Here is a 12,726-nt window from a genome sequence, read left to right on the forward strand (position 1 = left end):
CATTTTTTTCATGTGCTTGTTAGCCATCTGTATATCCTCTTTGGAGAAATGTCTACTCAGGTCTTTTGCCCATTTTAAAATTGGGTTGTTGGCTTTTTTGCTGTTGAGTTGTGTAAGTTATTTGCATATTTTAGAGATTGAGCCCTTGTCAGTTGCATTGTTTGAAACTCTTTTCCCCATTCAGTAAGTTGTCTTTTCATTCTTTTTTTATGATTTCCTTTGCTGTGCAAAAGCTTGTCAGTTTGATTAGGTCCCATTGGCTTATTTTTGCTTTTATTTCTGTTGCTTTGGGAGACTGACCTGAGAAAACATTTGTAAAGTTGATGTCAGAGAATGTTTTGCCTATGTTCTCTTCCAGGAGTTGGATGGTGTCCTGTCTTACATTTAAGTCTTTAAGCCATTTTGAGTTTATTTTCATGCATGGCCTGAGGGTGTGTTCTAGTTTTACTGATTTTCATGTAGCTGTCCAGGTTTCACAGCAATACTTGCTGAAAAGACTGTCTTTTTCCCATTTTATGTTCTTGCCTTCTTTGTCAAAGATTAATTGACCATAGGCATCTGGGTTTATTTTTGGGTTCTCTATTCTGTTCCATTGGCCTGTATATCTGTGTTGGTACCAGTACTACATTGTCTTGATGACTGTGGCTTTGTAGTACTGCCTGAAGTCTGGGAGAGTTATGCCTCCTGCTTGGTTTTTGTTCCTCAGGATTGCTTTGGCATTTGTGGGTCTTTTGTGTTTGCATATAAATTTTTGGATTGTTTGTTCTACTTCTGTGAAAAATGTGATGATTTCTGAATGTTAATCTTATATGCTACTACTTTGCTGAATTTGTTGATCAGTTTGAGTAGTTTTTGGGTTAAGTCCTTAGAGCTTTCTCTATATAGTATCATGCCATCTACACATAGCAACAGTTTTACTTCCCTTCCTATTTGGATACCTTTTATTTCTTTTGTTTGTCTGAATGCTGTGCCTAGGACTTCCAATACTATGTTGAATAACAGTGTTGAGAGTGGGCATCCTTGTCTTGTTCCAGATTTTAATGGGAAATATTTCAGCTTTTCTATTACTATTCCTATTGTTCTAATATCATTTTTCTGAAATCTTACAGTATAACTTGCATCTTTTTTTCCAGTATTCCCACTAAAAACATCCCCATCTTCCTTTATATTTCTGAAATTAGTACCACCACATACAGTCTTACAAAATAGATGTCTGTCATCACTGATCCATCACTTTTATCCACTCTCTTCAGCTTTTTGTTTTTTTTTCTTGTTGGATCCCCAAGAATAGATTTCATAAGAAAACAATTTAGATTTGTGTGGAGTTCCAGACCCAGAGGGAAGTTTGGTATAGGAGCTGGCACTGACATCCATGGTGTTAGAGAAACCTGATGTGGCAAAGAATACCAGACAGGCTGGTACTGAATAGGATGGGGGCCACCACTTGGAAGGTACAAGGGGAAATTAATGAGCTGCTGTGGACTGTAGTATCGCACAGGGAAGCCTCCATGGTAGTTTGCAGGTGAAGGGATGGCTGCTCCAGTGGGCTCTGTATCCAAAAACAATGAAAGAGTTATATATGATGAAAACCACAGTATACTGAAACTTAGCATAAATTTTTATGTGGAGGTTACACGGGTCAAATGATGGCTTCTTAAAAATAAGATCTTTCTTTCTTTTCTTTCTCTCTTTCTTTCTTTCTTTCTTTCTTTCTTTCTTTCTTTCTTTCCTTCCTTCCTTCCTTCCTTCCTTCCTTCTTCCTTCCTTCCTTCCTTCCTTCCTTCCTTCCTTCCTTCTTTTATGGCTGAACCTGTGGCATATAGAAGTACCCAGGCTAGGGGTGGAATGGGAGATGCAGCTGAGGCCTACACCACAGCAAAGGCACCACTGGATGTGAGATGTATTTGTGATTTACTCTGCAGCAGCAATGCCAGATCCTTAACCAACTGAGCAAAACTAGGTATCAAACCTGCATCCTCATGGAAACTATGTGAGGTTCTTAACCTGCTGAGCCACAGTGAAAACTTCAGAAGTTCCATTTTATGAGGGAAGGGACAGGTAACAAAAGTGCAGTAGGAGGATTTCCATATTAACTCATTTAAGCTTATTTTTATTTTTTTATTTTTTCAATTGTTATTTCCCCAATACAATTTTTTTCTACTGTACAGCATGGTGACCCAGTTACACATACATGTACACATTCTTTTTTCTCCCATTATCATGCTCCATCATAAGTGAGTAGACATAGTTCTAAGCACTACACAGCAGGATCTCATTGCTAATCCATTCCAAGGCAATAGTCTGCATCTATTAACCCCAAGCTCCCCATCCACCCCAATTCCTCCCCCGCCCCCTCAGCAACCACAAATCTATTCTCCAAGTCCATGATTTTCTTTTCTGTGGAATGGTTTATTTGTGCCTTATATTAGATTCCAGATATAAGTGATATCATATGGTATTTGTCTTTCTCTTTCTGACTTACTACACTCAGTATGAGAGTCTCTCGTTCCATCCATGTTGCTGCAAATGGCATTTTGTTCTTTTTTATGGCTGAGTAGTATTCCATTGCATATATATACCACTTTTTCCTAATCCAGTCATCTGTGGGTGAACATTCGGGTTGTTTCCACATCTTGGCCATTGTGAATAGTGCTGCAATGAATATGCAGGTGCATGTGTCTTTTTTTAAGGAAAGTTTTGTCCAGATATATGCCCAAGAGTGGGGTTGCTGGGTCATATGGTAGTTCTATGTGTAGTTTTCTAAGGTACCTCCATACTGTTCTTCATAGTGATTGTACCAGCTTATATTCCCACCAACAGTGCAGAAAGTTCCCTTTTCTCCACACCCCCTCCAGCATTTGTTATTTGTGGACTTATTAATGATGACCATTCTGACTGTTGTGAGGTGGTATCTCGTGGTAGTTTTGATTTGCATTTCTCTAATAATAATAATCAGTGATGTTGAGCACTTTTTCATGAGCTTGTTGGCCACCTTATATTGTCCTTGGAGAAATGTCTATTCAGGTCTTTTGCCCATTTTTCAATTGGGTTGTTGGCTTTTTTGCTTTGAGTTGTATAAGTTGCTTGTATATACTAGATATTAAGCCCTTGTCAGTTGCATCATTTGAAACTGTTTTCTCCCATTCTGACCAATGTAACAGAATAGAGAACCCAAAAATAAACCCAGATGCCTATGGTCAATTAATTTTTTGACAAAGGAGGCAAGAACACAAAATGGGAAAAAGACAGTCTTTTCAGCAAGTATTGCTGTGAAACCTGGACAGCTACATGAAAATCAGTAAAACTAGAACACACCCTCAGGCCATGCATGAAAATAAACTCAAAATGGCTTAAAGACTTAAATGTAAGACAGGACACCATCCAACTCCTGGAAGAGAACATAGGCAAAACATTCTCTGACATCAACTTTACAAATGTTTTCTCAGGTCAGTCTCCCAAAGCAACAGAAATAAAAGCAAAAATAAGCCAATGGGACCTAATCAAACTGACAAGCTTTTGCACAGCAAAGGAAACCAAAAAGAAAACAAAAAGATATCATTTAAGCTTCTTAAACCTTGTGAGATTTTACAAGTGCAAAAACTAAGGCTGAGGAGATTAAGTGACTTGTTAGCCTCTCTATGCCTACTTCATAAAGCTACTGCAGGCTTAGTACAGGGTCTGGCATAAAATCAGCACTATGTATATTTCTATTTTTTATATTCCCTATCATCATTGTTTGAGTTCACGTAGATATCAAGTGGTGAAAGTGGGATTTGAAGTCACATTTTAACTTCAAAATGATGGCTTAAAGACTATTCAGTATTGTCTCTGACTCAGATACTTGTTTATACACTTATCATCTGGTTCTCACACAGCTCTCCTCCAATAAGGGATGAGTTAAATTTTAACTTTTGTCAGTATAAGAGCGATCACAGTTGAGGAAAGTGACACATTTAATAAAAGTACTCAAAATCATGAATTAGTTTGAGGGTACCGCTAATTTATGACTTTAGATTTTCTTTATCTTTTATTATACGGCTCTTAAAAGCAGCTGCAATATCATCTCCTTTCTATGCCCCCTCATCACCCACCCCCCGCCAAGACAGCATCAGTGCAGCCCTAACAGGGAGCTCGAACTCCTGCCCAGAAGTAACAAGGTGCACTTCACCCTCTTCCCTGGGAAAAGAAGCCTCCTAGTAAGGAAGCAGGACCCACAACACTTACTGGAGAAGCAGGGATAACTTTCCATAAACATTTCAAAAGGACTGCTTAAAATTTGAAGAATTGCCAGCATTTAGATATGAGACTCTCCATATGGCTGAGAAGTATCTATAGTTGTTAAAAAATATAATCTGAAGATGCTTCTCTCCAAAATTTGTTTTACTCTCTTCTCCTATATTTAAAGTAATTAATTGAGTTGTCATTAATTTACCTAATTGATGTATTATTTTACTTCTAAAATAAGAAACTAGAGAAATGATGCTTATCATTTTCATCTTCTCAAAAGAAAAATAATAAATTAGTTTATTTATGTAAGTAACTTAACTCTGGTCAATTACAAAGGGTTCCTAATAAACTCTTAAGTTATTCCTAACACTATACAGATATAAGTAAATCAGTGGTTGCCAGGGGAAGGACAAAATGTGGAGTGATTGTTAATGTGAGGTGGTGAAAATGTTCTGGATTTAAATAGTAGTGATGGTGGAACAACCTTGTGGAAATACTAAAAACCACTGAACTGCATACCTCAAATGGTATATTTTATGTATGAGAATTATATCTGGCATATGTACACTGAGGTATATGGAATGATATACCTCTGGGGAACTGCCGTATGGCACAGAGACTTCTGCTCAGTGTTCTGTGATAATCTATGTGGGAAAAGAATTTGAAAAAGAATGGATGTGTGTACATGTATAGCTGAAGCACTTTCTTGCATAGCAGATGTTACTACAATATTGTAAGTCAACTATACTTCAATAAAAATTTTTTTTTTGTCTTTTTAGGGCCGCACTTGTGGCACATGGAGATTCCTAGGCTACGTGTTGAATTGGAGCTGTAGCTGCCGGCCTATGCCACAGCCACAGCAACGCCATTTCTGGGCCATATCTGCGGTCTGCACCACAGCTCATGGCAATGCAGGATCCTTAACCTGCTGGGCGAGGCCAGGGATGGAACCTGCATCCTCATGGATGCTAGTCAGATTCATTTTCACTAAGCCACAATGGGAACTCCAATACTTCAATAAAAATAAAAAAATAAAAATAAAGCTAAATAATGTTGAAATACACTGAAATATTGAGAAATGGTAGTGACTATATAATATAGCATTGTCAAGACCTTGGATTTAGCAGAAGCTGACCCAATAATTTGGGATTATACTGGATCAGATGCAAACAACAATGTATATACATGAGGCAAAGGGGAAAAGGAAGCCCTGTTATTTTCAGAAAACACTACAAAAGCAAAGGCTATCTGAGTTCCAGAATCTTATTTCTAGAAAGAAACAATATCTCTGCATCATCTCACAGATGATTTTTTTCCCCATGTTTTTGCCTCTCTTCTTGATACTGCCTATTATTAAGCCTTATCCAGCTGAGACTATTGTTAACTAGTCTCCCTTTTCTTGTTTTCTATTTGTTCCAGAGATTTCTTCGCCCTGGTACCTTGAGCAATCCTGTTAGATATCCAGCTGCTCACTGGACATTCAGTGAGTACCCCTTATGTTCAGGACCCTGTGTCAGAAGCTGGAAAGAAAGTGATGAAAAGACTAACTCAAGCATCCACTTCCTAGTCTTGATATCCTGTTAAGAAAGCATCTGTAGGTTCCTCATTGTCCTGGAATAAGATGCAAACTCACTGGCACTCAAGACCCTGCACCCCCATTTCTCTAATTTCTGCCATTGGACCGAAGCCATCCTTTATCACATTCCCATGATACAACCAAGCCTTCAATGACTTTGTGTTTTGGATGTATTTTTCTTTCTTCCAGGCTTGGTCCCTTCCCACCATTGTTTTTTATTTTTTTTGATTGAGAATCTTCTTATCATGCTAACAAAATTTTATTTCATCCCTTAGGGCTTATCTTATCTCTGGCAGAATCAGTTACTCTGTCTTCTGTGCCCCTACAACATTTGCTTCATATTTCCCTAACACCGTGGAGAATGTCATCAATCCTTTTACAACTTCCTACCCCAGGAGGCATAAATTCTTTGAGGGCAGGATATGTTCCATGTGACATCTGGTAAACTTCTGGGTGTCCAGTAGATAGATGCTCGATATTTATTTATTATGTCAATAAACAGTTAATTAATAAGAACAACCTTAACTCTGAATCATTTTATATTGGGGTGAATATTTAACTTACCAGGCACCAAATGGGCACTGTATTCTGGAGGGGCATCAAGGTTTTACATCTGATGAATTTAAAAGGCAGTTGTAGTCAGAAGGAGCATCAGGGATTAGATCCAGAGGCTCTGTTTTATTTTCCATCTCATCTGTAGGCTGGTCAAAGCTTGTGGACACTAGGCCGTAGAGGGAGGTGAACCACAATGGAGAAATGAAATAATTTGATAACTGAAGATATTAATTTTAGTATGTTAAAACATCAGTGTATATAATCACAAAATACACTGCTATGTTTAGTATAACGCATGTAACACATAATGTATGATATATTAGGCATTAAGCTACACATATGATAAATTCTTCAGCTGAACACAGATGAAACAATAAAACTGAGCAATTATACTGTGCTCATCACTGAGTTCTCAGGCTGGTGGTTCAGCTAACCTGATATTGCTCCTATTTACATGGATAAATTCCCTCCAAGACAGTGAAAATTCTTTACCCTATTATGTAGTATGGAGAACATGGCATCTATGAAGTGAATGTGATTTTTTCCCCCATAGCCTTTTTGGAAAGTGGCTGTGTCTAAGTTCAAAACAAAGCAGCATACATACTTAATAGTTTAAAAAGCACTGTGCCACACATAGTTCACTTAGAGGTGACTTAGTTTACTTCACTGGTGACTCTATTTTGACTTATTCTTCCTAAACCAATCTAGGTCACCATAATTACTGAAAGGAAGGTGTTGAGGTCACCCTTCATGTTACACCGTATTCTTTCACTGAGATTGGAGACATTTTCTCCTGGCCTTTGTATCAGGAATAGTTCAGCATTTCTGAAAAAACTGGTTGACTTTTTTTTTTTTTGTCTTTTTTGCCATTTCTTGGGCTGCTCCCATGGCATATGGAGGTTCCCAGGCTAGGGGTGGAATAGGAGCTGTAGCTGCTGGTCTACACCAGAGCCACAGCAACACAGGATCCGAGCCGTATCTGCGACCTACACCAAAGCTCATGGCAACGCCGGATCCTTAAACCACTGAGCGAGGTCAGGGATCGAACCCGCAACCTCATGGTCCCTAGTCAGATTCGTTGACCACTGAGCCACTATGGGAACTCCAGAACTGATTGACTTTTATGTCATAGAAAACCCAAGTCCCATAAATGTGGTGTGTCCCTCCTCAAGTCAGTTACCAGAATACTCAGGGCCCACTTTTCAGATCTCCTCTGTCTAGGTAAGCTTTTTATTACTATCATCTCTTGTCAGACTTCTTTCCTACTCTTTTTTTCTTTATCTAATCTTCCTATGTATTTTAAGTATCTTTCTTTAAATATGATCAATATAAATTTCCTTTAGTTCTTTCTGTGCCAAATACAAGAAGACAGTAATGTTCTATTCATAAATGAATAGACATAGTATCCAAGTGTTAAAACACAAAAACAATTTTAAAATGAAATAAACTCAAAGTATTCCTAAAACAATCATATAATTCACATTTAAAATAAGGCATATGGAAGTTCCCAGGCTAGGGGTCGAGGCCCAGCCACTGTAGAAGCAACATGGAGTAGTTATGTTGTGAGCCACATGGGAAGTCCATGGAAACAACCCAAATGTCCATCGACAGACAATTGGATTAGGAAGATGTGGTATATATACACAATGGAATACTACTCGGCCATAAAAAAGAACAAAATAATGCCATTTGCAGCAACATGGATGGAACTAGAGATTCTCATACTGAGTGAAATAAGTCAGAAAGATAAATACAAATACCACATGATATAACATATCTGGAATCTAATATATGGCACAAATGAACGTTTCCACAGAAAAGAAAATCATAGACCTGGATAATGGACTTGTGGCTGCCTGGGGGGAGAGGGGGGATGAGGGGGGGTGAGGGGGAAAGGGGGGGGGAGGGGGGGAGGGGGGGAGGGGGGGAGGGGGAGGGAGAAAGCGGGGGGAGAGGGGGGCAGTGGGAGGGATCGGGAGCCTGAGGTTAACGGATGCAAACTATTGCTCTTGCAATGGATTACAGTGAGATCCTGCTGTGTAGCATTGAGAAATATGTCTAGATACTTACAGTGCAATACAACAATGGGAGGAAGAATTATGTATACATGTATGTGTAACTTGGTCCTCATGCTGTACAGTGGACAAAAAATAAAGAAAAATAAATAAAATGAGGCAAAATAAAGTGTGTTCACAAAAGACCCGACTGCTGATATTTTTAAAGAATTCTAAATACTTAAACATAAACCATTTTAATGCTTTATGTTCACACAAACATATATAATATATACTGTTATTCCTTATTGGCACATATAACAAGTTTTATGATTTTTGTCCCCAGCTGCTTTTCATTATTTCCTTCATTAAGTCAGTATTTTCTGAGCACCTATTATGTACCAGGCACTACTATAAATGTTGACAATACCAACGGACACTTTGCTGGAGATTATATTCCAATGGAGTGAAACATATCAACAAATATTTAAGATTAAATTCAGATAGTACAGCTATGAAGGAAACAGAATAAAATGTTTAAAAACATGGCTGGGGAGTTCCAGGAGGGTCAGGCAAGGCCTCTCTCAGGAGGTGACCTTTCAGCTATCTGAACTATGAAAAGAGGCATTATACTGAAAATGTGGGAAGAGAGATCTAGAAAAACAAGAGAGTCAGTGCAAAAGACCCGAGCTTCATATTTAAGGGAGAAAGTAGTCAGGTGTGACTGGGACATAAGGGAAGGAGAGAGTCAAGGTAAGAAGTAGAAATGAGATTGCTGTTAAATCTCAATGCAATATGTTTGGAATCTGTTGTAGTTGCAGGTGGGAAGTCTTTGGAGGACTTTAATCAGCGGAGTGATCACATCTGATTTAAGCTTCATCTTGACAGGGCAGGAGAAGCAGCAATGAGGGAGGGATGGCAGCAGTGATCTAGGTGAGAGCTGATGTGGGTTCAGACTCTAGGAAGGTGACACAACAGAGGGTCAGATGTGGTCAGATGCATAACAAAGTTTGGAGGCAGAACCTACAGGAGTCTCTGATGGACTAAGTAAAGAGAGGAGTCAAGAAGGAGTTTTACTTTTTAAGCCAGGGCACCTGCGTTGATGGTGATGCCATTAACTGAACTAGAGAGGAAGTTGGTGGGAAAATATTGGGGACTGGAGTGCTGGGGGCTGGGAAGGGCAGGAATCAAAAGTTCAAATTGGGACATGTTGTGTTTAAAAAGAAGCTAAAAGAAGATAAATATTTAACAGAAAATGTGTTTTGTGTGTGTTTGCACTGTGTATGGTTGGCCCTCCATATAAGAAACCCAGGGATAGGTAGGGCTGATTGTACTATGCCAGTTTATATAAGGGACTTGAGCATCCAGAATTTTAGTTTCTGTTGGGGTGGGGTCCTAGAATCATTTTATCCCCCCACCACTGAGCTATGACTATATGGACAGTAAAAAAAAAAAAAAAAAAACCTTATGTAAGGGAATATATTTTCTTAATAGAGAATCATGACTAAAATATCCAGTAAGGAATCATTTTATATAAAATACTGATGAAAAAGTATCAGGATCTTTTAGTTTTTCCAACTGCACCAGAAATATTTTTTCTTTATAAACATGTATACATTATAGAAATATATAAAAGGATATAGATACTCATAATTTACATAGTACAGAAAGATAGAGCCTTCTCTTTGTATGTATTCATAAAACAATCTTACAACATATATTACTGAAACACAAATGATAGTTCCTATATATATAGAAACTGTATATACTATACAGTAAAGAGCAGAAACAAAAGAGCAAGTTGAGACACAGGACAAGGTGAAATTTTGCTTGTTTTTGTTTTAATTTATAAAGTACTTTGGATATGGTAAATTAGAACACTCAGAACTACATAATGGTTTAACCATACAATATTTCACATGTGGTTGTGACCAATTCCTATTCAATGGATATAAAATTGTTTCCAATTTTTTTAATATTACAAATAATCCTACTGTGAACAACTGTGAAAACAGACTTTTATTTGCCCACTTGGGAAGATGTATTGTAGGATAAATTCCAATGATAAAGTGAACATTAAAAATGTAAATAGATGGTAACTAGATTTATCATGGTGATAATTTTCAAATGTATAGAAATACTGAATCACTATGGTGTGTACTAGGACATCACATAGTGTTATAAAGTCAATTATACTTCAAAAACAAGCAAACAAACTCAGAGAAAGATCAAACTGTGATTCTCAGAGGCTGGGGCAGTGAGGGTGACAAGAGGGAGAATTGGATGAAGGTAATAAAAAGGTACAAACTTCCACATATAACAAGTGCTACAGATATAATGTACATGATAAATATGGTAACATTGCAGTAATTCATATCTGAAAGTTGTTAAAGTAAATCCTAAGGGCTGTTATCACAAAGAAAAATATTTTTTTCTGTTTAATTTTGTATATATGAAATGGTGGATGTTCACAAAACTTGTGGTAATCATTTCACATATGAAAGTCAAATCATTATGCTGTACAGCTTAAACTTAAGAAAAATTCCAGCTTTATTATTAGTTTTCCCAAATAAATATCTTGTTGTCCAAGTATGATCTGTTAAATGTTCCTCTTTACCTCAACTCCCCCATCTAAAATGCCAGCTTTCTTTTTATTCTTGGGTCTCAGATTTTCAATTTCATTAACCTATCTGGTTCTAGGTCTATGCCACTGTCTTTTAATCACTATAGCTTTGTAATGCTTTTTATTATCTGAAGTTTCTTTTCTGAAAACTCCCTAGCTATTCTTAAGTGTTTGTTTTTTCACATAAACTAAACAATGGAATTTGAAAAACAAACCAAAACAATTTTAAGATCATATCTAATTCATATATTTATTTAGGTAGAAAAAAGGTATGTTTTCACAGATAATATGCATATACACATTTTATGTATTTTTATACGTGTCCCTAAGAGTGTTTCCTCTTACAGTTTAATACTTTTTTTTTCACATCTGCACACGTGGCATCTGGAAGTTCCTGAGACAGAGGTCAAAGTGATGCTACAGCTGCAGCCTTACACCACAGCCATGGGGATGCTAGGTCCCCAATCCACTGGGCTAGAACAGGGATGGAATCCACATCCTCACAGGGATAACGCTGGGTCCTCTCCTGGGAACTTACATACGCTGCAGGTGCAGCTGTAAAAAGAAAAAAATACTGATTTATTTTCAAGTAAGTAGGAAGTCAACCTAGTACAAGTCCAGAAAGCATAAATTTTATTTTATTTTTTTGCAAATGCACTTCGAAATAATTACATCCCCCAGCCTGAATGCTAAAGTGAGAGATGAGTTCTCTCCTGTAACCCCTGCCTTACTGCACAGCAGGCAAGTCAAGAAGCTATTACAAACCCTTTTACCTGCAAGTCAGCCTGGCCGGGGTCCCCAGAGCTGTGCAGAGGGAGCCCCTTCTGGCCAGAAGACGCGGGGAAGGGTTTTCCAGAGAGCGCTTCTGTAGGGGTGGAAATGTCTCCCCTAGCACAGTCTCCCTCTCATGGGCATGGGCCCCAGACTTCAGATCCAGAGGGACCGAGCACCACTCAGCGTCGGAGATGGACACCTCCTGTGTGCTCCGAAACTTCGGGAACCACCTGAGTATGCTGCACGGGGTGGAGGTCAAGGGACCTCGCTCCCTGCCCGCCCGGGCCCCACTCAGCCCAGCTTGCCCGCCTCCGGCACTAGCGACGGCAGGGCTGAGGTCTGATTTTTTCCGTGGAGTAAAGAGAAAGGGAAGGGGCAGGGCGTAGACCGGGAGAAGGATGAGGATTTTTAAATTGAAACCAAAATAGAGCCACGAGGTGTCAGGGGGCGTGGTCCCGCGGTCGGGGACCCTCACCGGGCGCCGCCTCCCGGCCCCGCCCACTGTCTCCCGGCCCCGCCCGCATGCTGCGGCCTCGCCGCCGCTGTTTGTTCGCGGTCCTGGCAGGCGCATGCCATCGCTGGAGCAGCTTCCAAATGACAAACCTAGGGGACTGGAAATGAAGAAAAACAAGTTGTTAGTGCTTTCTTATGAGGTAAAGAGAAAGATAAGAGCCAGTTGGCCGTTGCCTCTAATCAGAGAGGCACTTTCTAGAGCCTCTGTGGCAGACTGTGGATGGGAGAGATTAAGGAGCAGGGAAAGGAGCAGACACCACTCCTTAGAATCCTGTTAATTTGCACCTGTCCCTCCTCTGAACCTGCTGCTCCTCAGACCCTTGGCTTGAATTGGCTCTGGTGTTGCCAAGCTGGCTGGAAACACTGGGGCTTAGGGCCCAGGCATTTGTTTTCCCTTTACACAGGATTGGAGGAGGCCAATTTGATGTTTGCAGTGAGGGAGGGAGTTAAGGGAGGGATGCCAG

At 39.3% G+C, this 12,726-nt stretch overlaps 1 protein-coding gene across 1 annotated transcript; it reads right to left on the reverse strand.

Annotated features, from left to right (window-relative positions):
* Positions 1–11,475: 11,475 nt before the first annotated feature.
* LOC125110731 (uncharacterized) lies at positions 11,476–12,320 on the reverse strand. The gene is made up of 2 exons (XM_047752242.1): positions 11,749–12,320; positions 11,476–11,530 (listed from the first exon to the last, which is right to left on the reverse strand). The coding sequence occupies exons 1-2, from the start codon at positions 12,318–12,320 to the stop codon at positions 11,476–11,478; spliced, it is 627 nt and encodes a 208-aa protein (XP_047608198.1).
* Between the last annotated feature and the right edge of the window lie 406 nt (positions 12,321–12,726).

Source organism: Phacochoerus africanus, chromosome 1 (genome assembly GCF_016906955.1).
Source record: "Phacochoerus africanus isolate WHEZ1 chromosome 1, ROS_Pafr_v1, whole genome shotgun sequence".
Taxonomy (NCBI): Eukaryota; Metazoa; Chordata; class Mammalia; order Artiodactyla; family Suidae; genus Phacochoerus; species Phacochoerus africanus.

What these genes read in the sequence shown, in the direction of transcription:
- LOC125110731 (XM_047752242.1), bottom strand. Translation starts at nt 12,320, where the DNA reads ATGCGCCTGCCAGGACCGCGAACAAACAGCGGCGGCGAGGCCGCAGCA. An exon ending in CCGGCCAGGCTGACTTGCAG is followed by an intron (nt 11,531 to 11,748) that starts GTAAAAGGGTTT and finishes TTCTTTTTACAG; the next exon opens with CTGCACCTGCAGCGTATGTA.